The sequence below is a fragment of the Heloderma suspectum genome, chromosome 2, assembly GCF_057233095.1.
Source record: "Heloderma suspectum isolate Gila_16-S chromosome 2, 16-S_ref, whole genome shotgun sequence".
Taxonomy (NCBI): domain Eukaryota; kingdom Metazoa; phylum Chordata; class Lepidosauria; order Squamata; family Helodermatidae; genus Heloderma; species Heloderma suspectum.
In genome coordinates this window covers 385282770-385307468 of record NC_139459.1, presented here as the reverse complement: position 1 = coordinate 385307468, position 24699 = coordinate 385282770, and the positions used below count along the sequence as shown (strand labels likewise).

The 24699-nt window shown below is 46.2% G+C and overlaps 1 protein-coding gene across 1 annotated transcript; it reads right to left on the bottom strand.

Annotated features, from left to right (window-relative positions):
* Positions 1-221: 221 nt before the first annotated feature.
* Positions 222-15016, bottom strand: LOC146356409 (vomeronasal type-2 receptor 116-like). Its single transcript, XM_084832618.1, has 5 exons — positions 14468-15016; positions 12078-12305; positions 11584-11710; positions 6105-6273; positions 222-1248 (listed from the first exon to the last, which is right to left on the bottom strand). Exons 1-5 carry the CDS (start codon positions 14975-14977, stop codon positions 1239-1241), a joined length of 1044 nt encoding a protein of 347 aa, XP_084688744.1. The 5' UTR covers positions 14978-15016; the 3' UTR covers positions 222-1238.
* Positions 15017-24699: the final 9683 nt, after the last annotated feature.

Here is a 24699-nt window from a genome sequence, read left to right as displayed (position 1 = left end):
ATACTCTTAAGTAAATTTATAAACAAATCTTTTTAAATATAAGAAGATGAGTTTCTGTAACCAGCTGCTTCCAGACTATATCCATATCCATATCCATATCCATATTTATCTGTGTGTGTGTGTGCGTGTGTGTGTGTATGTATGTATGTATACACACACACACACACACACGTGCACACACACACACATACACACACACATATAATTTAGTACATTTATATACTGTCCCATAGCCAAAGCTGTCTGGGTGGTTTATAGAAGTTAAAACATTAAAATACAATATGCAACGTTTAACAACCATTTACATAAAAGCATACAGACAATATATACCAACAACATATACCTAAATACACTTTTGAAGTACAAACATTTAAAAAAAAAAATCAAACAACTCAGCTTAAAACAACACAGCTTAAAACAATATACAAAAGTCAGCAAAAGGAACAAGAGTTCTAAAAAGGGAAGGCCTGCCAGAAAAATAGAGTCTTTAATGCCTGCTTAAAAACCTTCAAAGAGGTCAGCGGGTGCATTTCAACCGGCAGGTCATTCCACAACTGAAAGGCGGCAAAGGTAAAAGTCCCCTTGCATGTGGCTGCCAATCTCATGTTAGGCAGCTGCAGCAGAGAGCCCTCAGAGGACCTTAAGTGGCGGACTGGGATGTAGGGGAGAAGGCGCTCCGAAAAGTAAGTTGCACCTAGACCATGTAAGTCTTTAAAGGTAAGAACCAGCGCTGCATTTTTCATTCGGAAACAAGGATTTTAAAACTGCTGTAATATGATCTCCACGGGATATCCCAGAGACCAGCCTGGCCACCATATTTTGTACCAGCTCCAGCTGAAGTTTCTGAAGTAAATATGCAGGCAACCTTAAGTACTGTGCAACCCCAAGTACAATGCATTACAGAAATCAAGCCTAGAGGTTACCAGCACGTGCACCACCATTATTACCACATGTTCCAGGAATGGGCGTAGCTGGTGTATCAGCCAAAGCTGATAACAGGCACTTCTCACCGTTGCCTCCACCTGGGGTGCCAGGAGCAGGGTTGGGCCAAGAAGCACCCCCAAGCTACGAAAGTGCTCCTTCAGGGGGAGTGCAACCCCATCCAGAACTGGTTGACATACCTCAATCCCCGAATTAGGACCCTTCACAACGAGCACCTCTGTATCGCCTGGATTCAGTTTCAGCTTGTTCTCCCTCATCCAGCCCATCACCAACTTCAGGCAGTCACTTTAGAGGAGTCATACCTTCCTTGGATAAGGATGTTAATGAGAAATAGATTTGGGTGTCATCAGCATGTTGATGACAGTCCACCCCAAACCTCCTGATGATCTCTCCCAGTGGCTTCCGGTAACAGCACTGGGGGATAGATTGGAGCCCTGAGGGATTCCGCATAATAGTTCCTTTTTCGAGGAACAACTATGCCCGAGTGACACCATCTGGAACTGTCCTGAGAGAAAGAAGCGGAACCACTGCAGAGCAGTGCCCCGACCCCCAGCTCCCTCAGGTGATCCAAAAGGATATCATGGTCAATGGTATTGAATGCTGCTGAGAGATCCAAAACAATCAGTAGGGTTGCACTCTCCCCATCGATTGCCAGGTGAAGATCTTCCACCAAGGTGACCATGGCAGTCTCAACTCCGTATCTCACTCTGAAGCCGGTTTGAAATGGGTCCAGGTAATCAGTTGTATCCAATACTGCTTGGAGTTGAATGGACACCACCTTCTCAATTACCTTGCTCCAAAATGGCAAATTACTTACTGGCCTATGATAATTAAAGTCTAGGGGGTCAAGGGAAGGCTTCTTCAGAAGTGATCGAACAATTGCTTCTTTCAGACACAATGGAACATTACCTTCCCTTAGGGAGAAATTAATAATATTTAGCAGAAATTGCTTTACCATTTCTCCCCACCCCCCACCCCCAGTCTACAAGCCAGGATGAGCAAGGATTGAGAGGGCAAGTTGTGTTTTGGACCAAACCAAGCAGGTTGACCACATCATCAGAAGTCACTGGCTGAAAATGATCCAGTTTAATCATGCAAGCAGAGCTGCTGGACACCCCACTCTTGATTTCTGTCCCCACGACAGCATCCAAGTCTGCTCATATCCAAGAGATTTTATCAGCAAAAAACTCATTCAAGATACCGAAGGCTCTAAGTTTGAATTCCGGGGGTGTCAGAGGGCTGACTCAGCTCCCTAACCATCCTGAACAGCTCAGCTGGGCATGAGTTTGTGAATGCAAAATGTGTAGAGTAGAAACTCTCTTCACTACATGTATCACCACCTCATAGGTCTTCAAATGATTCCTATGATGTGTCTTATCAGATTCAAGTTGAGTTTTCCACCATCTGCACTCTAGTCATCGACATCGTCCTTACCGCTTCAGCTCCCTCAGTTCTTCTCTAAACTATGGAGCTTGTTTGGAAGCTGGTATGAGGGGATGTCTAGGAGTGACCATGTCAATCACCCTGGTCAGATCTTCTTTCCACACAAGAGACCAGGGACTCAACAGGGTCAGTGGCAGCACCAGCCAAGAAGCCCCCCAAGGCATTTTGGAATCAGAATGGATCCAATTAGCCTTCAGGGGCAGACCATCTTAATTGGTCCTCCACCCCTGCAGAGGTGGGTCGTAGTTGTGATACCAGCCCTGACCAGACAGTAATCCATCCATGACAATATGGAGGCAGATTAAACCTCCACCCACAGATCATTCTCCTGACTGGAGATGAGACCAAGCATGTGACCAGCTTCATGCTTCAGCCCCTTGAACATCTGGGACAGGCCCATGGTTGTCACTGTCGCCATGAACTCCTGAGCAAGCTGGACCTGTTGAGGGAAGTTAAAGTCACCCAAGAACAAAAGCCTGGGTGACTTTGACTCCAGCTTCAAGACCAGCTCCATGAGCTCAGTTAGGGACTGTGCTAGGTAGCGGGGTTGATGGTACACTAACAGAATCCCCAACCTGTCCCTAGCCCCAAGGCTGAGGTATACACATTCGATGTGAGCCAGTTCCTTCACAGTGAGTCTGGTTAGGGGAATGTTATCTTTGTGGACCACTGCTATGCCACCTCCCCATCCACTTCTCCTTACCTGTTCTACCCCAGAGTACCCGACTGGGTGAAGCTGAGTCCATACAGGCCCGCTTATTTCCCCCAGCCAAGTCTCTGTGATGCATACCAGATCAACATTTTCATCCAAGATTAACTCATGGATGGTTTCGATCTTATTCCGTACTGAATATACGAAAGATAGAAAGACTATTCAAAAAATGTATTTCAGCTAAACATTTTGGCTTCTGCCCTCATCAGTATTGGTGCTGCTAAATGGATGTCAAGAGTGGCAGTTTGGAATGCCTGGAGATGGAAGTTCCTTAGGAGAAGAAAACCGAGGTATGAACAGTATAATTATACCTCCGTCTGTCTGTCTGTCTGTCTGTCTCTGTCTCTCTCTCTGTATAGGATACAGTTCACCCAGTTTAATATATATAAAATTATAATATCTATCTCTATCTCTATATAATAAAGAGGAGGAAATGTTTTCATTTTTCATAACTTGCCTATTTGTAAAGTTTGTTTGTTTGTTTGTTTTTAAATCTTGTATGCCTCCTTGTAAAAGTTCTACCCTTAAAGATGGCCTCCAAATTCCACTCCAGCAGGCTGTGCTGAGGGATATGAGAGGGGGAAGCGGGACCATTCTGTCAGCTCTCCTGAAAGACTGAGGTTGCGATCGTAATCTTTTTTTTCCACATCCATCCATCCATCCATCCATCCATCCATCCCTCCTTATTCCTTTTTTCTTTCTGGTTGGCCCCAGCAGAGACCGAGGGACGATGGTTGCGGGTGGCAGTGGTGGCAAGAGGGTGAGAGGGAAGCACTATGGGCCATAGCAAACCCACCCATCCCACCCTCTGCTGCTGGTGCCACCACACAAAGGCGGAAAATCCCCCAGCTGGCCAGACCTGGTGTGGGCCAATTTGGGCCAGATAATGGAGGGTCGGGTCAGAGTCCGGGGCAGGGAGCAACATGGCAAAAGCTCAATGTGTTCCATCCCCCAAATGGATTCCTCTGACATCCCTAGACAATACCCCCAATTCTGTCTTCACAGACTGTTTTAGACAGCAGCAGAAAAAGATAAATAGAGCAACATAGACTCACCACAGAATACTGTTCACCCAATGACGTACCACATCAAACTAACAGTTAAACACAATAATTCAAGTTGCCCAGTTTTTGTATACGCAGAAACAAATGTAGAAGCATTGCCGAAACGACCACAGAATTTAACTTCCCACCAGTACAGATGGTAAGGCGGTGGTCCGTACCTGGGATCAAGTCCATTTGAATACAAATGGAGCTTACTTCTGAGGATAGATAGATGATAGATAGATAGATAGATAGATGGATGATAGATGATAGATGATAGATGATAGAGGATAGAGGATAGAGGATAGATGATAGATGATAGATAGCATTGTAAAAATAGCACAAAGAAAAAGAAAAAGAATGAAAGCAAATGAGTAATAAATACTGTTTGGGGGGCTGCTGGAATCTGAAGTTGAAGTGGTGTCCATGTCCAGCAAGCAAACACACACACACACACAGAGAGAGAGAGACAGAGAGACAGAGACAGAGAGACAGAGACAGAGACAGAGACATTGAGAGAGAGAGAGAGAGAGAGGTGCCTCATGGGAAGAGCATTTTATAAAATATTATGATGGTGATCTCATTGCTAGTTATTTGCTTTCCTCTCTCTGTCTCTGCTAAGGTTGAGAAGACAATGAGGATTTCTTAACTCGCTTGCCAGTGAACCACACATGCGTGGGTTTAAAGAATGATTTCTGATGTTGATTAGATCTGGAGCTGTCTGATCACCTGCCCAGATTCCTCTTCTCTTACCTGCTATTACTCTTTGTGTGTGTATATAAATTTCAGTCTAAATATGGCACCCAGAGAGTTCAAACATTCAGCCCCACTGGATGCCATCTTTTAAAAGGACCCAGAGGCAATCTACATGGGTGATTTAATGCCGAGGGAGAGCACATCAGGGTCATTTGTGGCAGATGGCAGTGTCACCACTTTACAGCCAACCAGCAGCTTCCCTCTTGAAAAGCCACATTTTTGGAAAGTCCTTTTAGTCGGTAATATTTTCTTAAAGCGACTCCAGTCCAGGTGGTTCTGCTGCAGTGTGCCCCATTCTCCCCGCCTTAAATCCTGGCCATGCCTTTTTGATGTGGCTGTGACCTGGCAATGATGTGGTCAAGGGGTGGGGCTGCTCCTCCGCCCTTCACTCTTTTCCACAATGGACAGTAGAGCACACAGTCAGCAGAATGTGTTTCCCTTTCAGAATAAAGCAGCTGCATATTTTTGAGAAGCTGGGTTGCAAGGTGGTTGCTTTCGCCACTCAGAGTAGGTAGCCTGCCTTTCTCATTTTTTAAAAAAAGGATTACAGCACCGTTCCTAGCTTTCACCATTCACAGTAAGTAGCCTGTATCTGGCATTCATGAATGTGTACTTTCTGTTCTCCCTCAGTCAGCTTCCATAAGTTCTAATATGATGCTGGTATGTGATTAAGAAACATCACACATGTCTGGCAATCCCGGGGTATACTGAAAATGGTGGTGGTGGTGGGAGGTTCATGGTATATAAAGTTCCAGCCATGGAAAGGAAATGCAGACAGAGCAAGGCTGTGATTCCCTGGGCTCCCACCAGGGAGAAAGTCCTGCTGAATACAATGGGATTTACTCCTGAGTAAAAGGCACAGGATGACACTTCATGGTTGCAAAACCTGGGCATACTGCCTCCCCTGAGCAGTGTGAGCTTTACTTCTGAGTAGACACACACATTCCCTTCATGGATCACTGCCTTGTTGTGGTGAAGGGGCTTGCGTAACTCAGTGAAGCCATAAGTTATGCCATGCAGGGCCACCCAAGACGGACAGGTCATGGCGGAGAGTTCTGACAAAATGTGGTCCACTGGAGAAGGAAATGGCAACCCACTCCAGTATTCTTGCCAAGAAAACCCCATGGAACTTATCACAAGGCTAAAAGATATGACACCGGAAGATGAGCCCCTCAGGTCGGAAGTAGGGATGCATGAAAGTCACTTACCTTTTCGCGGAATCTTTCACGGTGAGGCGGGGAGGCGCTCCATCCCTCCCCGTGGAATCCTCGACGGGGGGAAGACGATCCGGTCCTCCCCCCCGAAATCCTCGACGGCCGGCTCCGCTCCGCAGCCAGGCCGCGGAGCAACCAGCCAGGGCCGTCCGCAGCCAGATTTCTGTAAGAATTTACGTAGACTATCACGGCTAACCTAAAAACAAAACAAAACAACAATGCAGCGTACGCAAATGGCGGCGGCTACGGTGGCCGCCAATTCCATTCTCTATTTTTCGCCAATTTATCTTACGTAAATATTTACGTAAGATAAAACGGCGAAAAAAAGGGGAATGCAAATAGCGTAGTGGACGCTATTTGCATTCCTTTATTTTTCGCCGTTCTAGCCTATGTAAATATTTATGTAGGCTAGAACGGCAAAAAATAAAGGAACGCAAATAGCGTCCACTACGCTATTTGCGTTCCTCTTTTTTTTGCTGTTTTATCTTACGTAAATATGTACATAAGATAAATTTGTGAAAAATAGAGAACAGAAATGGCGGCCGCCGTAGCCACCACCATTTGCATACGCTGCATTGTTTTTTGTTTAGGTTAGCCGTGATAGGCTACGTAAATTCTTACGTAGCCTATCATGGTACAAGGACGGCAATAGCGGTGGCAGCAGCCCTGCCACAGCCAGCCAGGAGACTAGCTACCAGAGCCGCCGCCGCCGGAGCCACCGCCGGAACCGCCGCCGCCAAATCCCCTGCATCCGCCCCAGGTAAGTGCCATCCCGGGGGGATTCTGTGGGGTGGGGCCGGGGGGCAGGAGGCCATTCCACCACGGATTTTTTAGAATCTGGCCTCACTGGAATCTGTGGCAGAATTCTCCACCAACCCTAGTCAGAAGGTGTCCAATGTACTATGGGGGAAGAGCAGAGGGAATTTCCAAGCAGCGCCAGAAAGAGTGAAGTGGCTGGGACAAAGCCGAAAGGACACTCAGCTGTGGATGTGTCTGGTGGTGAAAAGTAATTCCGATGCTGTAAAGAACAATATTGTTTAGGAACCTGGAATGTAAGGTCAATGAATCAAGGTAAGCTGGAGGTGGTCAAACATGAGATGGCAAGACTGAACATCGACATCTTGGGAATCAGTGAACTGAAATGGACAAGCATGGGCGAATTTAATTCAGGTGACCATCATATCTACTACTGTGGGCAAGAATCCCTTAGAAGAAATGGAGTAGCACTCATAGCCAACAAAAGGGTGGGAAAAGCAGTACTGGGGTACAATTTCAAAAACGACAGCATGATCTCAGTACGAATCCAAGGCAAGCCATTCAGCATCACAGTCATTCAAGTCTATGCCCCAACCACTGAGGCCGAAGAAGCTGAGGTTGATCGGTTCTGTGAAGACCTACAACACCTTCTAGAACTAACACCAAAAAAAGATGTCCTCTTCATCATAGGGGATTGGAATGCTAAAGTAGGAAGTCAAGAAATCACCGGGAAAACAGGCAGGTGTGGCCTGGGTGTACAAAATGAAGCAGGACAAAAGCTAATAGAGTTTTGCCAAGAGAACATGCTGATCATAGCAAACACTCTTTTCCAACAGCACAAGAGGTGACTCTACACATGGACATCACCAGATGGTCAATATCGAAATCAGATTGATTATGTCCTTTGCAGCCAAAGATGGAGAAGCTCTGTACAGTCAGTAAAAACAAGACCTGGAGCTGACTGTGGCTGAAATCATGAGCTTCTTGTCGCAAAATTTCAGCTTAAATTGAAGAACGTAGGGAAAACCACCATTCAGGTATGACGTAAATATTATCCCTTATATACAGTGGAGGTGAGGAATAGATTTAAGGGATTAGACCTGATAGACAGAGTGCCTGAGGAACTATGGACAGAGGTCTGTAACATTGTTCAGGACAGAGGCAGCAACTAAATCCATCCAAAAGAAAAAGAAATGCAAGAAAGCAAAGTGGCTGTCTGATGAGGCTTTACAAGTAGCTGAGGAAAGAAGGGACGTGAAAAGCAAGGGAGAAAGGTGAAGATATATGCAGCTGAATGCAGAGTTCCAGAGAATAGCAAGTAGAGACAAGAAGGCCTTCTTAAATGAACAATTATTTATTTATTTATTTATTTTATTTATTTCATTTCTATACCGCCCAATAACCGAAGCTCTCTGGGCGGTTCACAAAAACTAAAACCAAACAACACACAATGAAACAATTTAAAATATATAGAACATTAAAACCACAATATAACAATACAACCACAATAAAACCTAGCAGCAGTACAGGAGTTTAAAATACAGATTTAAAACAGCAAAGATAAAAATTTTACAATGCAAAGAAATCAAGGAAAACGATAGAATAGGAAAGACTAGAGATCTTTTCAAGAAAATCGGAGATCTCAAGGGAATGTTTTGTGCAAAGACTGGCATGATAAAGGACAAAGAAGGCAGGGACTTGACAGAAGCAGATGAGATTAAGAAGAGGTGGAAAGAATACACAGAAGAACTATACAGGATCTGAATGTCCCTGATAGCCATGATAGTGCAATCACTGAACTTGAGCCGGACATCCTAGAGAGTGAAGTCAAGTGGGCCTTAGGAAGCATTACTAACAACAAAGCCAGTGGAGATGACAGTATTCCAGCTGAGCTATTTGAAATCCTACAAGATGATGCTGTTAAAGTGCTGCACTCAATAAGCCAACACATTTGGAACACTCAACAGTGGCTACAAGACTGGAAGAGGTCAGTTTACATTCCAATTCCAAAGAAGGGCAACGCCAAAGAGTGTTCAAACTACCGCACAATTGCACTCATTTCACATGCCAGCAAGGTTATGCTCAAAATCCTACAAGCTAGGCTTCAGCAGCATGTGAACCGAGAACTACCGGAAGTACAAGCTGGGTTTGGATGTGGCAGAGGAACTAGAGATCAAATCGCCAACATTTGCTGGATCATGGAGAAAGCAAGGGAATTCCAGAAAAACATCTATTTCTGCTTCATTTACTAGGCTAAAGCTTTTGATTGTGTGGATCACAACAAACTGTGGCAAATGCTTAAAAGATGGGAGTACCAGACCACCTTACCTGTCTCCTGAGAAACCTGCACGAGGAACAAAAAGCAGCAGTAAGTACCGGACATGGAACAAACGATTGGTTCAAAATTGGGAAAGGAGTATGTCAAGGCTGTATATTGTTGCCCTGCTTATTTAATTTATATGCAGAGTACATCATGTGAAACGCCGGGTTGGATGAATCACAGGTCAGAATTAAGATTGCCAGGACAATTATCAACAACCTCAGATACGCAGACGATACCATGCTAATGGCAGAAAGTGAAGAGGATCTCAAGAGCCTCTTGTTGAGGGTGAAAGTGGAGAGTACAAAAGCTGGTTTGCAACTCAACGTTAATAAAACTAAGATCATGGCATCTGGCCCCATCACTTCCTGGCACATAGAAGGGGAAGAAATGGAAGCAGTGACAGATTTTGTGTTCTTGGGCTCCAAGATCACCGCAGATGGTGACTGTAACCATGAAATTAAAAGACACTTGCTCCTTGGGAGGAAAGCTATGGCCAACCTAGACAGCATAGTAAGAAGCAGAAACATCACCTTGCCGACAAAGATTTGTATAATCAAAGCTATGGTTTTCCCAGCAGCAACGTATGGCTGTGAGAGCTGGACTATAAGGAAGGCTGAGCGCCGAAGAATTGATGCCATCGAACTGTGGTGCTGGAGAAGACTCTTACGAGTCCCCTGGACTGCAAGGAGGTCAAATCAGTCCATCCTAAAGGAAATCAACCCTGAGTGCTCATTGGAAGGACAGATACTGAAGCTGAAGCTCCAATATTTTGGCCACCTAATGCGAAGAGAAAACTCCCTGGAAAAGACCCTGATGCTGGGAAAGACTGAAGGCAAAAGGAGAAGGGGACGGCAGAGGATAAGATGGCTAGATAGCATCACCGATGCAATGAATATTAATTTGAGCACACTCCGGGAAAGAGTGGAGGACAGGAAGGCCTGGTGTGCTGTGGTCCATGGGGTCATGAAGAGTCGAACAAGACTGAATGACTGAACAACAACAGACACACACGTAGGACTGAGCCACATAGAATTAAAGTGTGGGGGGACTCCCAGTGCTGGCCACCCCTTCTCCTTCTGCTCTCTATATTGTTTACTCTTCAGCAGATCACAGTAACACAACTGCAAAATGTTGACGCTAAAGGCTCCTCCTGCTGCCTGCACTTGACATACTGGCAATCGCTAGCCCTTCTCCAGCCCTGATCTCTTTTTTCTGCAGAAAAGCTTCCTCCTCTTTCCCACACACAAATACAGCTGTATTCCACCCACCTGGATTGAGCAGCGCTTGACATGTGACCTGTGAAAGTGAATTTATGGGTGCTGTATCCTATGCTTTTCTTACTTCGTGTGCCCCTGATCCCAGATGGACCAAAGCAATTTCAAGAAAATCCAGATATAACCAGGAAGCACCTCTCATCCTGTTTCCATAAAGATTCCGCCCCCACCATTGAGGGTTGGACTCGATGGTCTCATAGGCCCCTTCCAACCCTACTATTCTATGATTCACCCCACAGGTCTGTTTAAGGACAAAGGAAAACAGAGCATGTGCAGACGCTTGAAACTGCAGTCTGATCAGAGACAGCAGATCAGATAGCAGAGAAGCAGCAGGGAAGCAGCAGAGAGCAGAAGCAGCAGTTTCAGCCCCACTGTGCTCAATTTCGGGGAAAATAAAAGACTATATTTGACAGGAAGGGGGCCAGTGGAGTGAGGGAGGCAATCAGACAACCGGGCTCCAAGCCAGGCCCACAGGGTGCCTTTGCCTCCACCTCTTGCTGAGGTCATTCAGTCTGGGCAGGGCTCGATGGGAGGTTGTCCAGTTCTCCAACAAAACTGAGTTCCACACCCATCTTTAACCCAGATATATTGTTGTATGATTGGAGGGTTGGTAAGGTGAAAGGATCCAGGAATGTTTGTAGTGAATGCCTTTTAAGTCTACAGAACCATGCCAAGGATTGCCTCTTTTATTAGGGAAAGTACAGTTCCATGACCTGCAGTGCCTCATTCTCATGCTCCCACAGCTTAAGGGAAGTGTAGACCACAATTTGGCTATGACAAAAGAAGATAAATTGACATCTGGGCTTGGGCACTGCAAGCATTTCAACTGTGCTGGCTGTCTCTCTCAGGGGACTGATGTGGGAGAGGTGAACAAAAATCCCCATCTTCCAAATGTAGCACATTTTAAGCTGTGCCTCCACCTGTGCTCAACCGGGGTTGATCCCATGGAGCTGCATCTTGGGAGATGCAAGGACCAAGGTCGTTTCTTGGGACCAACTGTGTGAATAAACTTATGGATATTGCAGAAAATGATCTAAGTTTGGAAATGCCTTTAAGAATACATTGAGATGAACCTTTGCCCTCCTCCCCATGGGATGCATTTTCCTCTTCAGTCACCCACCTTCATTGGTGGAGATGGTCCCTTCTGCGCAGGGAGGACAGTCATAGCAGCAAACCTGCTTTCCCTCCTGAACCACCTTGACGAATCCAGGGCGACAGCTTTCCACACACCTACCGTGAGGCAGGGTCTATGCACAGAAACAAGGACCATCAAGGAGAATGAGTTAGGGCCAATTTAACTACATGAGTGAGAGACAGAGTTGAAAGGACCCAACAGGGCATCTCAGATTGAACGTGAAACCTAAGCACATCCACCTGAAACACCTGCTTGTTTCTGCTCAGGTTGGTCCCCCTGGGGTTTCTCCTCCCCCTCCTCTCTTGTTTCTGTTGTTTCCAGTTTTAAGGAATCTGTCCTCCTGTAATCCATAAGGTGCCACATAGGCTAGTGGTCCTATATAAATGGACCAAACATTTAAGTCCCAAGGAACCTGCAGGTTGAAGGCAAGCCACCGGGATTAGGGAAGGCTGACCTGGAACATGTTACATTGTCCCCACCTGGTTGAGCCATTTGGGCCACACAATGGCATCCTGGTCAGTGGTGAACCTGAGGCCTGGGGATCCCCGTCTTTCCATGCTCCCAAATTTCACTCTAAGAACAGAGTGATTGGGAAACTTCACCCAGTTCATGATGTCAAATTCAGCTGCCAGCTCTCCCTTCTCATCCAAATATATTCCATCCATAGAAGTATTATAAAAATAGGGGTTTCTCAGGAAATGGTGAAGCTAGAATAATAGAGAGAAAACAACAGCATCAGTGAAATAAGAAACCACACTCAAGATCTCAGTTCTCCCCACTTCACACTCGAATGTCGTATGGCTCAGGGCTGGTTCCAGACTCAACTGGACGAGTTAACCCTCAACATTCTCAAGAAACCTGTTTTCATCTCTGAATGTCATTTGTCTGCTTTAGCAGTTTTAGGGAGCTGAGTCCTACCTAGACACTGCAATCGTCATCTGAAAACCTCCTCCAGGCGCATCCTCCAAAGGATGTTTGGAGAATGGCAAGAAGGGAGAAGGCCTTTTTGTTTGTGGCCCTCCAGTTTTGGAACACTCTCCCCAGTGAGTATCATGCTTTGTCAGGGCCCATTTTCAGCACAGCAGTGGGCCTTGTCAGTTATAGCCAGGTTTTTGTGAAAAGTAGCCTGGAACGGCTTGGGCCTATTCAGCCTCTGGAGTTTCATAATCTATGTGAGCATATTGCTGTCTGTGTTGTCAGAGCAGAGCCAGGGGGAGTCACCCGACTTCCTGTCAACCTTCTGGTCCAGCCATGGCAGGCAGGGAGGCCGGAAGCTGTCCATGAGAACCTGACAGTGCAGGGGTGGGGTTTCCAGAAGGATCGCCCAGGTTGAAGCGTCACTGCTGAAGGGCTGAGAGCCCTGTTCAGACTGGAGCCTTGCTGGAAGGCTAAAGGCCCTTGTCTGTCAAGGGATCCAGAGGGGGTATCCTACAGTCACTTTTAAGCTGCTGCAAAGGCAAAGAGCCTTTGCTAGGAATGTCTTGTCCTCATTGCCCGAAGCCTTCTCTGTTTGGATCCATCATCGTCTGGGCCTTTGGAGACTCCCTGCACATGGACTCTCCCTTAATTGGAACTTTGGATTGCTAAAGACTTGCCTTGAAAAGTACTGTGGGACTTTTCATAGACTTCAGCTGTTGTTTGCTGTGGATTGTGTGTCATTATCTGTCATCAGCACAGCCTACTGGCAGGCTGGGTTTGATCTACGACTTTTGGACCTTCCTCTACATGAACGAATGCAGTGTGGAGTTACCAATGTGAAAGTGGTGGCATGGATCTCCTTGTGTGTCTGGGTTTAACCTTCCCTTGTTCTTGATAGACCTCAATCATGTAGCCTGGAGTTATTAACAAAAGATTCAAAGTTGGACTCTCTATGGGTGTGGTTTGGTTTAGGCCTTTCAGGGATGTCTTCCTTGATTGACTGAGGGGTCATTCCAGGAATCCTTCCCATTCCTTGTCTGGGGTTTGGAACCCCGTGGGAAGATTGCTTGGGTTAGGTACACCAGGAAACCAGAGTCCCTTCACTTTTGTTCAGAACCATAGAGATGGCAACAGGGAAACCACATTGATGAGGATCTTAGTCATGGTAGTAGCGTTTAGCTTTGGAGTGTCTTGGACTTACATAGAGTCTATAGCTACTGACCATCACCTTTATGATTTCTGAAGAGTGTAATTATTAAGCTTTCGCCATGGAATTTCCTGCAATAAAGAAATCTCATGGATTTGGGTGTCCAGTGTCAGATTGCCTGAGTTTGGGCACTGGGGCGGTGGGAATTCTGAAATCCTTCTGGCACCAGGTTAAGAATTTCCCCTACTCCCAGGCATTTGACAGCATGTGAGATATCGACTGTTGATGTATGTGTTTGTCTCTGTGTGCATGTGTTTTCAAATAAATGGTTTCTATATTATGTTTTATATTGTATTTAAACCTTATAATATAATCTTTTGTAGATTGCCCAGGGAACTTGGTTATCGGGTGATACAGAAATGTAATAAAAAAAATAATACCATATTAAAGAATTAGAGATGAACTTGTTCTGCAATCTGGGCCTGGTCATACTCAGCAAGCCATTTATTTTTAATTTTATTTTCTGTAATCTAGTGGAGCATGTGGGATGGGCCAGTGCAGACACAGCAGATTCACACCCATGGTGGGGCTATGCCCAGATGAGCTGAGTCTTCAGAGGCTGGTATAAAGAGGCCGAAAGAGTGAGCAGCACAGGGAGTTTTGCAGCTGGTTTTGCTGAATAAATACCCACCATCTCACCACATTTTCTTCTATTCTTAGATTTTAAATCCGAGGCAATCATATGGGAATTCTGCAACTGATCGTCATGCTCAACAGAGATATCTCTGACAGGAAAAGGAATACCTGCCATGGCTGTAGCCATTGAACATGCAGCCTGTCTCCACCCTCCACCACCATCCTCTTGGAGCTGAAGGAATAAGCAGCATCTATGGCACGGGCCACAGCCTGGACAGTGTTGTAAATGATGTAGCTGTTTGCAGACAGGATTCTCTCCTTGTCCTCCTGGGGAACGGCCTCCAGTTTGTCGTTCTCTCTGCATCTCATCCAGCCTTGCACAGACAATGCATGCTTTGAATATGAACAAGTGAAGGCCTTCTCCACAAACTGCTTGACAGAAGAGTAAAAGTGTGAAAAGTCATTGTCGTTTGACTTTTTGTGTGTTTTTATAAAAAAGGAAAACATAACATGATTACGTTGGACATAAAGATCAGTAGACTTCAGCTCCAAGGTGATGTCCCACAAAGCTGTTAAAATCCAGACTTGCCCCACAATTGGTTTTATGAACAATGTAATAAGTCTTTGCACAATGTATATGCCTTTTAAGAAAGAAGTTGTCTCTGTACAGTAAACCATGACATTGACTTGTCTCCACTTGTGGAATGTAACCTGACCAAACACCCTTTGGTCCGCATTCAGTCCTGAGATGCGTTGTGAGACAGCGACACAAACACCATTCCTGATGAGCTCATGGGACAAGGTCCCGACGAATCTCTCTCCATTGTCATTGTCTGGAGCAATGAGACCAACCCACGTCCATCTGAAATGCAGGAGCAGTTTGACAATCCCCTGGTACTGGGTTCCTTCTTTGGGGACCGTTGGGTAGAAAAAAGGGAACTGCGTTTTATCACTCAGAACATGAGAAACAAAAGCATAAGTGACCTGGCAAAGAAAGTATGAGAAAGGGGGTTTATTTTGTTGCACAATCAAATTTTAGTTCTTCAACTGGTATTTCAAAAATCTGACCTGATAACGCCTATTAACTGGAAATTATCTGTGCCATACTTGAAATCAATTGAACAAATAGTTTTAATTGTATCACAAATGAAATGTTCAGGCCTCATAAGGATGGTATAGAAGGGGAAGGAGAAGGGGGGAGGAAGAGGAGGAGGAGTTTAGGGGCATCTCCTGAGTCTTCATCAAGGGAGCAAGTTCCCAACACTTCATCCCACTTTCCCAGCAGTATTTAATGTGGCCAAGAAACAGAACCCAGAATAGAAGCACACTTGATTCTTAGGGAGGATTGACAGCTGCCAAGTATTTTCCATCCCACCACTCACTGGTGTCTATCTGGCTGCGTTTACACTAAAGGAAACCCCCACAGTCCTTACATTCTGGATCTTTTCCATGTTTATCATGGGCTCCCAGAAAGCCACCACAAGACTGCTGAGAGAGGAAGCTTTTAACGTTCAGGGTTCCGTAGAAGTCAATGAAACAGCATAATGTAGAGGCTGTTTCAATCGTGTTACATTCTGACTTAAACAAATGGTTCATTATTAGTTCCAGATCTTTTGTTATGAAATAAGCAGGAAATAACTCTGGGTGTGCCCTGTTGGTTAACAATGTCATGAAAAGAAACCATAGACTTCCATGAGTGAGTCATCTCAATAGCAAGATAAAAGCTCCGTGTGAAGCAGCCCTATGTACCTGTTGCCTTCTTAGCTATGAGTGTATGAATGCAAAGCAAAGTATACATGATGTTACTCATGTGATTGGCCCTTGAGTGCAGGCTTTTTCTAGCAGAAATACCCAGTATGCCTTCCTCAATACAGATTGGGATCTCGGGGTGGGGGGAGCTCTAACATTTCCACCCCACTGTGTATCCAGATCACCTATATTCATGAGGGAGTGTAGCTCCCATTTAACTTCTCTGGAGAAGGTTTTCCCTTGTTTGAAAAGGGCTGCGAGTAGAGTGAAATTAAGCCTGAATATACCTCCCACCACCACCCCTACACACACACCTGTAGGATTTTGTAGATGCCCAACATGGCTGAAATCTGGATAGAGATATCAGAGTTGGTCCCTTCCAGAATAGCTAACAGGTGATTCCATCTTCCACATTTGTAGTTGGGGACATTTGCCTGCCCAGGAGAGAGAAGGTCTAGCAAGGTATCCGAAGTCAGTCTGGCATTGATATAGTTGTCATGGATGCTGTACCCCAGGGTGATGTTGGATAAGAGTCTGGGATTCTGGTTGATCTCCTGAATGGCAAAGAAGAAGGACAGAATCTTCCAGTATTCGGTGTCTCCTTTCCTGGAAAAAAAAAGTCACGTTGTCATTCTGTCAGCAATGAAACTGAAGTATTAAGTTGTTGCTTCTTTGACTGCATGAGCCTTTTGAACAATATATATGTCCACAATACTTTTCTTGAACTTTCCTCATGGGAACAGTGGTCCTGATCCAAAGCCAGAAGCACAACAGCCAATCCCCAGTTAGTGCTTTCCTTGCGTTGAGGCATCCATGGAATATTTCCATGTGGTCAATAGCCATGATCCATTGGAATAGATACCCCATTCATATGTGCATTCCAGTGAAGGAATTTGGTATATGCAACCCTTTACATTAAGGGAGAAATAGTGACTGGACAATGGGTTGGGATTAGGGTTCATTAAATAAGAACATAAGAAGAGCCCTGCTGGAACAGATGGAGGGTCCATCCAGTCTAGCATTCCCTTCACACAGTGGTCAGCCAGCTGCTCAAGAAAAGCCCAAAGGCAGGACATGAGGGCAACAGCACCGTCCCGCCCACGTTCCCCAGCTACTCCTGTACAAAGGCTCACTGCCTCTGATAGTGGAGGTAGTATTCAGGACTAGGAGCCCGGGATTGCCTTTTCCTCCAGGAAACTGTACAACCCCCCTTTAAAGCCATCCAAATGGGTGGCCATCATCATATCTTGCACATATCTTGATCCCGGGTTCTAATATTATGAGAGAAGGAGAAAAGTCTGGAGCCTTCCTCTTCTTCTGCACTACAACTCCTCTCAACATTCCAGACCATTGGCTAGGGCTTATAAGTGTTGAAGTCCAGAAGATCTGAAGGGCACCAGGTTAGGGAAGGATGGACCATGGGGAGTGGCTGCTTTGGTCATATTTGCTACTTAAATGAAGGATGCCTTGATGCCATTGTGGTATTAAAGACCAACTAGCTTCTAAATTAGAAAGTAAATACCTGCACAAATCTTTATTCTGTGTGTGTGTGTGTGTGATGGCCTCACTTGAGTCACAGTCTCTTGCAGCTGTTCCTCTATTAGTTTGCTCTGCATCTCTTCTGGAATGTCGGCTGTGAGATTTCTGGTTTGGGCTACATTCCGAGGGGTTGTAAGGCACTTTGTCTCAGTTTTAGCCTCCCACCCCAACACCCCCCCCCCCAGAATACCTGTGTTATAACAACAACAACACAACAGCAGAAGCAGCAGCAACAACAACAACAACTCAGTTACATGAGCACCTTTGTATGCGGGAGGTAATTTCACTACACCTCTGCAATTCTATATTGTGCTAAATTGAGCTGGAAATGTGTCATATCTACAAGGCATTTTTTTTTTTATTCCTAGCCTAATAGTAGCCCCATTTATATAATCATTCTCACAGTTTATTTGAAAGTTCCAAGACACCAAAAGGGCATACAATATATCTTAGTACTGTGGGTAGCTAAAAGCTGAGACAGTATTGCTTACAACAACCCTGGGATGCAGTTAACTGTTATTCTCTTGAACATGAAATCATGTGAAGTCATAGGAGCTCTCTCTCCACCCTCTCCCACAAATACACACAGCAGAAGAAACACGTGATCTGCAGATGCTAAAATCACACGTCTTCCAATTTCTAATAGTTGGAAATTATTTCATATACATATTCTAAGCTACATATGTAACCTCCCCAAGATTAGCCTCTGTACCAGAGGACCACAGAGTGGCCAATGGAATGCCATTTTTTTTTTTTTAAAAAAGGATCCAGGAAGAATCCAGGAAATAACAGGCCACCTTAGCTTATTGTCTCTTCCAGGGAAATTGGTGTTTAGTGTTGTTAAAGCTAAAAATATCAAGCATATGGGATCTGAATTGGGACCTGTGCTTTTCTCCTTGCTTATAAACTGTCTGGAATTTGGAGTGAGCAGCAAGGTGGTCAAGGTTGCTGACACCACTGAAATTATTTAGGGTAACTAAAACGAACAAACCAAAAAATTGTGAAGAACTTCCAAAAAAATCTCTCCAACCCAGGGAAATGGTCAACAAGATGGCAAATGCAACTCCATGTAAGTAAGTAATAAAATTATGCATTGTGGCAAAAAGAAAGGAAGAAAGAAAGAAAGAAAGAAAGAACACTAACTTCATATCTATGCTGATGGGATTTGAAACGGTTATGCATAACTCAATGAAAATATTGATCTAGCATGTTGCTGCTATGAAAAAATCAAATTCCACATTGGGGATTTCTAGGAAAGACTCATAGCATTTTACTCTTGGATGGGAACTTGGAGGCCATTGAATCCAACCCTCTGTTCAATGCAGGATTTGCAGTATAGGACACTGTGGCAGTATAGGACACAAAACAGGCTGTGCCCTCTAAGCCACAGCCTGTGTCTGTTCATATGAAGTTAGAAAGGATGTTACTTCTGCCCATGAAGGGAGAAAGGCCACCTTGTCCTTCAACATATTTTACAATTCAAATGTATCCCAGGTGAATGCAGTAAAGGGGACACTAACTGGTAATTAGGGGTGAAAATAGTAGCAAGTGGAGCAGCAATAGCTCCATCGCACACAGAATAACTCACTCAAAAAGCCTGGTAGAGGGAGGCTTCTTGAAAGCGTATGGATGAAATGTAGCAAACGTAGCAGATAAAACCCCACTAATGAGGAGGTCTCCTGGCCTGTAATGATTCGATGGCCCTTCAGCATCCCTCTCCAATGTCAAGGGGCATTTGGCCTGCAGCATCCCACAGGTTGCCTGGGGCAGCAGCAGCAGCAAGAGGAGAATCATTCTGGATACGCCTGGCACAGCCTCCAACTTGCTCCTCTCAACCAATTGGAAGAATGAGAAAAAGAAGCCAGAGCCCTGTTGCAAGGCAAAGTCTTCAGTGGCTTTGCCAGTACAGATGGAGCCCAACCAGCCAAGGCTTCACATGTGAAGAGGATGACAGCAGGTAAATCTCACACCCACACTGTCCTCCTCACCTGCCTGAAACCTCCCCCAAATTCTCTGTGGGGCAGGAGGCATTTGTGCACCAGTTCCTTTGCAGCTGGATGCAAGACATCACCCATGTTGCTCTTGAATCTGATGCTTATGCCAGTGGACTCAAAAGGGAGCTTTGGAAAACTCCCTTCAGAGTTGGAAGAAGAGGAATAAATCACTATGATTTTGATAATTATATGTGGAAGAAGTTGCATCACCTCTGCAACTTCCTGAACTCTCCATTCAGCTGCAGGAAAAACAAGCAAACCCCTTTTGGCAAGAAGTCACTGATGATGCTCCACACTGGTTCTATAGGTAGTTGGGGGTGGGGTGGGGTGGGGTGGGAGACTTGGACACATGAGATTGGCCTGGCCTTTACCCATGAAACACCTTCATATGACCCATATGGTCACAACAGACCCTTTGGGTAGAGGCTTCGCCCATGTGCCCCCCTCCTCTTCTCAGCGGGACCCTCCCAGGCAGGTGCCCATCTGCCATGCCTAAGCTCAGCACCTAGCAGGAGCAGCAGCCCCAGACACAGGTGGGGGTAGCATAGGGAAGCACCTTCCACTGTCCAGTTACCATCCCAGATCCTTCAAAGGTGTTGGTGGGTGGTTGCTCTGGAGCCTAGGGAAGCTCAGCCAATGGGAAATGGGCCCTGTGCTGACCAGGGTGTTGCTGGGGGAAAGAGACCCAGAAAACTGCCCAAGAAGGTGATAGAGTTTCAACTCCAAGTAAAGCATGGGGGGGTATCAGGGAAGCTCATTAGGCCTCCTGCTGCTGTGGACATCTCAGCTCCCTCAAAGACAGACGTGGGACCCACACAGTGGAGATGTCCAGGAGACTCTGAAGGCAATGGCACTAGAGGACCCAGCTTATTATTTCATAGAGTCATAGAATCATAGAATAGTAGGGTTGGAAGGGGCCTACAAGGCCATCGAGTCCAACCCCCCGCTCATTGCAGGAATCCAAGTCAGAGCATCCCTGACAGATGGCTGTCCAGCCTCGTCTTGAATGCCTAAAGTGAGGGAGAGCCCACCACCTCCCTAGGTCACTGGTTCCATTGTCGTATTGCTCTAACAGTCAGGAAGTTTTTCCTGTTGTTCAGCCAGAATCTGGCTTTGAGTCACTTGAGCCCATTATTCTGTGTCCTGCACTCTGGGATGATCAAGAAGAGATCCTGGCCTTCCCCTCTGTGACAGCCTTTCAAGTACTTGAAGAGCGCTATCATATCTCCCCTCAGTCTTCTCTTCTCAAGGCTAAACATGCCCAGTTCTTTCAGTCTCTCTCCATAGGGCTTTGTTTCCAGTCCCCTGATCAACTTTGCTGCCCTCCTCTGAACCCTCTCCAGTTTGTCTGGATTCTTCTTAAAATGCAGTGCCCAGAATTGGACACAGTACACCAGATGAGGCCTAACCAGTGCTGAGTAGAGGGGAACTAGTATTCCAAGATCCCTCTGGCTTGTAGTGTTGTTGAGACACGTATCCCCCATCTTGTAACTGTGCATTTGGTTTCTTTGCCCTAGGTGCATACTTGGCATTTCTACCTATTAAATGTCATTCTGTTGTTTTCTGCCCAGTGTTCCAGTCTATCAAGACCACTTTGAATTTTGTTTCTGTCTTCCAAAGTATTAGGTATCCTGCCCAATTTTGTTTTGTGTCATCTGCAAATTTGATCAGCATTCCCTGCACCTCCTCCTCCAAGACATTCATAAAAATGTTGAAGAGTACTGGGCCCAGGACTGGGCCCTGCAGCACCCCACTCATTACCTCTCCCCAGTTTGAGAAGGTCCCATTGATAAGCACTCTTTGAGTCCCATTCTGTAGTCAACTGTGGATCCACCGGATTGTTGTTTCATCTAGCCCACTTTGAGCTGGTTTGCTCATCAGGACATCATGGGGCACTTTGTCGCAAGTTTTGCTAAAGTCGAGGTATATTATGTCTAGGGATGTACGAAAGTGACTTACCTTTAAGGAAATTTGATTCGAGGTGGGGGGGAGGTGCTCCGTCCCTCCCCCCCCCCGAAATTCTGGCCGGGGGGGAGGCACTCCATCCCTCCCCCCCGAATCCTGGCCGGCCGGGTGCGCAAATGGCGGCGGCCATAGCCGCCGCTGTTTGCGTCCCTGCAGTCAGCCGTGATAGGCTACGTAAATGTTTACATAGCCTATCACGGCTGATTTAAAAGAAAAAAAATGCGCGTACGCAAATGGCGGCGCCCATGGGTGCCGCCATTTGCATTCCTTATTTTGACACGTCTTAGTCTACGTAAACATTTACATAGACTACAGCGAAAATAAGGGGAACGCAAATAGCGTAGCGTCTATGCTATTTGCTTTCCCCTTATTTTCGCCGTCTTAGTCTACGTAAATGTTTACGTAGACTAAGACGTGTCAAAATAAGGAACGCAAATGGCAGCGCCCATGGGCGCTGCCATTTGCGTACGCGTGTGTTTTTTTTCCCCCTTTAAATCAGCTGTGATAGGCTACGTAAACTTTTACGTAGCCTATCACGGTGTTTTTTTTTAAAAATCTAGCCATGATAGGCTACGTAAATCTTTACGTAACCTATCACTTTTTTTGTTGGTTTGTGTTTTTTTACTGGAAATGGCGGCGGTGGCAGCCAGTCAGAAGACCGGCCGCCGCGGCCGCCGTCGAACCACCACCGAACTGCCGCCGGAGCCGCCGCCACCAGGAGGATTCGCCCAAGGTAAGTCCCATCCCAGGGGGGGGGAGGGGGGGCAGACCATTTTGCCACCAATTTCGGGGGGCCTAATGCGCTGGCATTTGCCCTCCCCGAGATTCATGGTGAAATTCTCTGACATCCCTAATTATGTCCACAGCATTCCCACAGTCCACAAGGGAGGTTACCTGATCAAAAAATGAGATCAGATTCAAAGAACCATGATGTAGTAGTAATAGGGGATTTCAATTTCCCCAATATTTGTTGGGAGACAAATTCTGCAAAACATGGCCCCTTCAAGAAATTCCTGACAGGGAGAGGTAATGAGCAGGGTACTGCAGGGCTCAGTCCTGGGCCCAGTGCAACATTTTTATTAATGACTTGGAGGAGGGGGGGCAGGGAATGCTGATCACATTTTCAGATGACACAAAACTGGGCGGGTTTAGGGATGTATGAATCCCTTACCTGGTTCCAGTCGGGGCATCCACTGAGGGGGGCGATCCCTCCCTCCCCCCTTGAATCCTCCCCAGCCAGCTCCGCTCCGCAGCACAGCTGTGGAGCTGCCAGCCAGGGCTGGCCGCAGCCGGACTTCCAGCCACTGCTGCTGCGCTGCGGACTCAAATGGCAGCCACTACACAGGCCACCATTTGAGTCCCTGCCTTAGGCCGTGATAGGCTTGTTGTTGTTGTTCAGTCGTTCAGTCGTGTCCGACTCTTCGTGACCCCATGGACCATAGCATGCCAGGCCTTCCTGTCCTGCGCTCTCTCCCGGAGCGTGCTCAAGTTCATATTCATTGCATCGGTGATGCTATCTAGCCATCTCATCCTCTGCCGTCCCCTTCTCCTTTTGCCTTCAGTCTTTCCCAGCATCAGGGTCTTTTCCAGGGAGTTTTCTCTTCGCATTAGGTGGCCAAAATATTGGAGCTTCAGCTTCATTATCTGTCCTTCCAATGAGCACTCAGGGTTGATTTCCTTTAGGATGGACTGATTTGACCTCCTTGCAGTCCAGGGGACTCGTAGGAGTCTTCTCCAGCACCACAGTTCGAAAGCATCAATGCTTCGACGCTCAGCCTTCCTTATAGTCCAGCTCTCACAGCCATACATTACTACTGGGAAAACCATAGCTTTGATTAGACGGACCTTTGTCGGCAAGGTGATGTCTCTGCTTCTTACTATGATGTCTAGGTTGGCCATAGCTTTCCTCCCAAGGAGCAAGCGTCTTTTAATTTCATGGCTACAGTCACCGTCTGCGGTGATCTTGGAGCCCAAGAAAGTAAAATCTGTCACTGCTTCCATTTCTTCCCCTTCTATATGCCAGGAAGTGATGGGGCCAGATGCCATGATCTTAGTTTTTTTAATGTTGAGTTTCAAACCAGCTTTTGCACTCTCCTCTTTCACCCTCAACAAGAGGCTCTTGAGATCCTCTTCGCTTTCTGCCATTAGGGTGGTATCGTCTGTATATCGGAGGTTGTTGATAATTCTCCCGGCAATCTTAATTCCGACCTCTGATTCATCCAACCCGGCATTTCTCATGATGTACTCTGCATATAAGTTAAATAAGCAGGGTGACAATATGCAGCCTTGTCGTACCCCTTTCCCAATTTTGAACCACTCGGTTGTTCCATGTCTGGTTCTTACTGTTGCTTCTTGACCCTCGTACAGGTTTCTCAGGAGACAGGTAAGGTGGTCTGGTACTCCCATCACTTTAAGAATTTGCCACAGTTTGTTGTGATCCACACAATCAAAGGCTTTAGCATAGTCAATGAAGCAGAAATAGACGCTTTTCTGGAATTCTCTTGCTTTCTCCATGATGCAGCGAATGTTGGCGATTTGATCTCTAGTTCCTCTGCCTCTTCGAAACCCAGCTTGTACTTCCGGTAGTTCTCGGTTCGCATACTGCTGAAGCCTAGCTTGTAGGATTTTGAGCATCACCTTGCTGGCATGTGAAATGAGCGCAATGGTGCGGTAGTTTGAACACTCTTTGGCGTTGCCCTTCTTTGGAATTGGAATGTGCTAGGTACGTATTTATGTAGCCTATCATGAAAAGAGCAGGGATGCAAATGGCGTAACAGGCACCATTTGCATCCCTGCTCTTTGCCGTGATAGGCTATGTAAATACTTACGTAGCCAATCACGGCCACAGGCAGGGATGCAAATGGCGGCCGCTACGATGGCTGCCATTTCATTCCTCAGGCCAGCTGAGGAAGGAGGATGACCTGACCCAGAGCATCCACTACCAGGTAGGGTCTGTCCTGGGGGGATTTCGCGTGGTGGCAGTGGGGGGAGGGTAGTCCATTCCGCCACGAACTCCAGGGGGCCAGATTCCAAAGAATCCAGCCTCACTGGAGTCCATGGCAGATTTCTCCAACATCCCTAGGCAGGATAGCTAATACCCTCGAGGACAGAAGCAGAATTCAAAGTGATCTGGATAGACTGGAGCACTGGGCA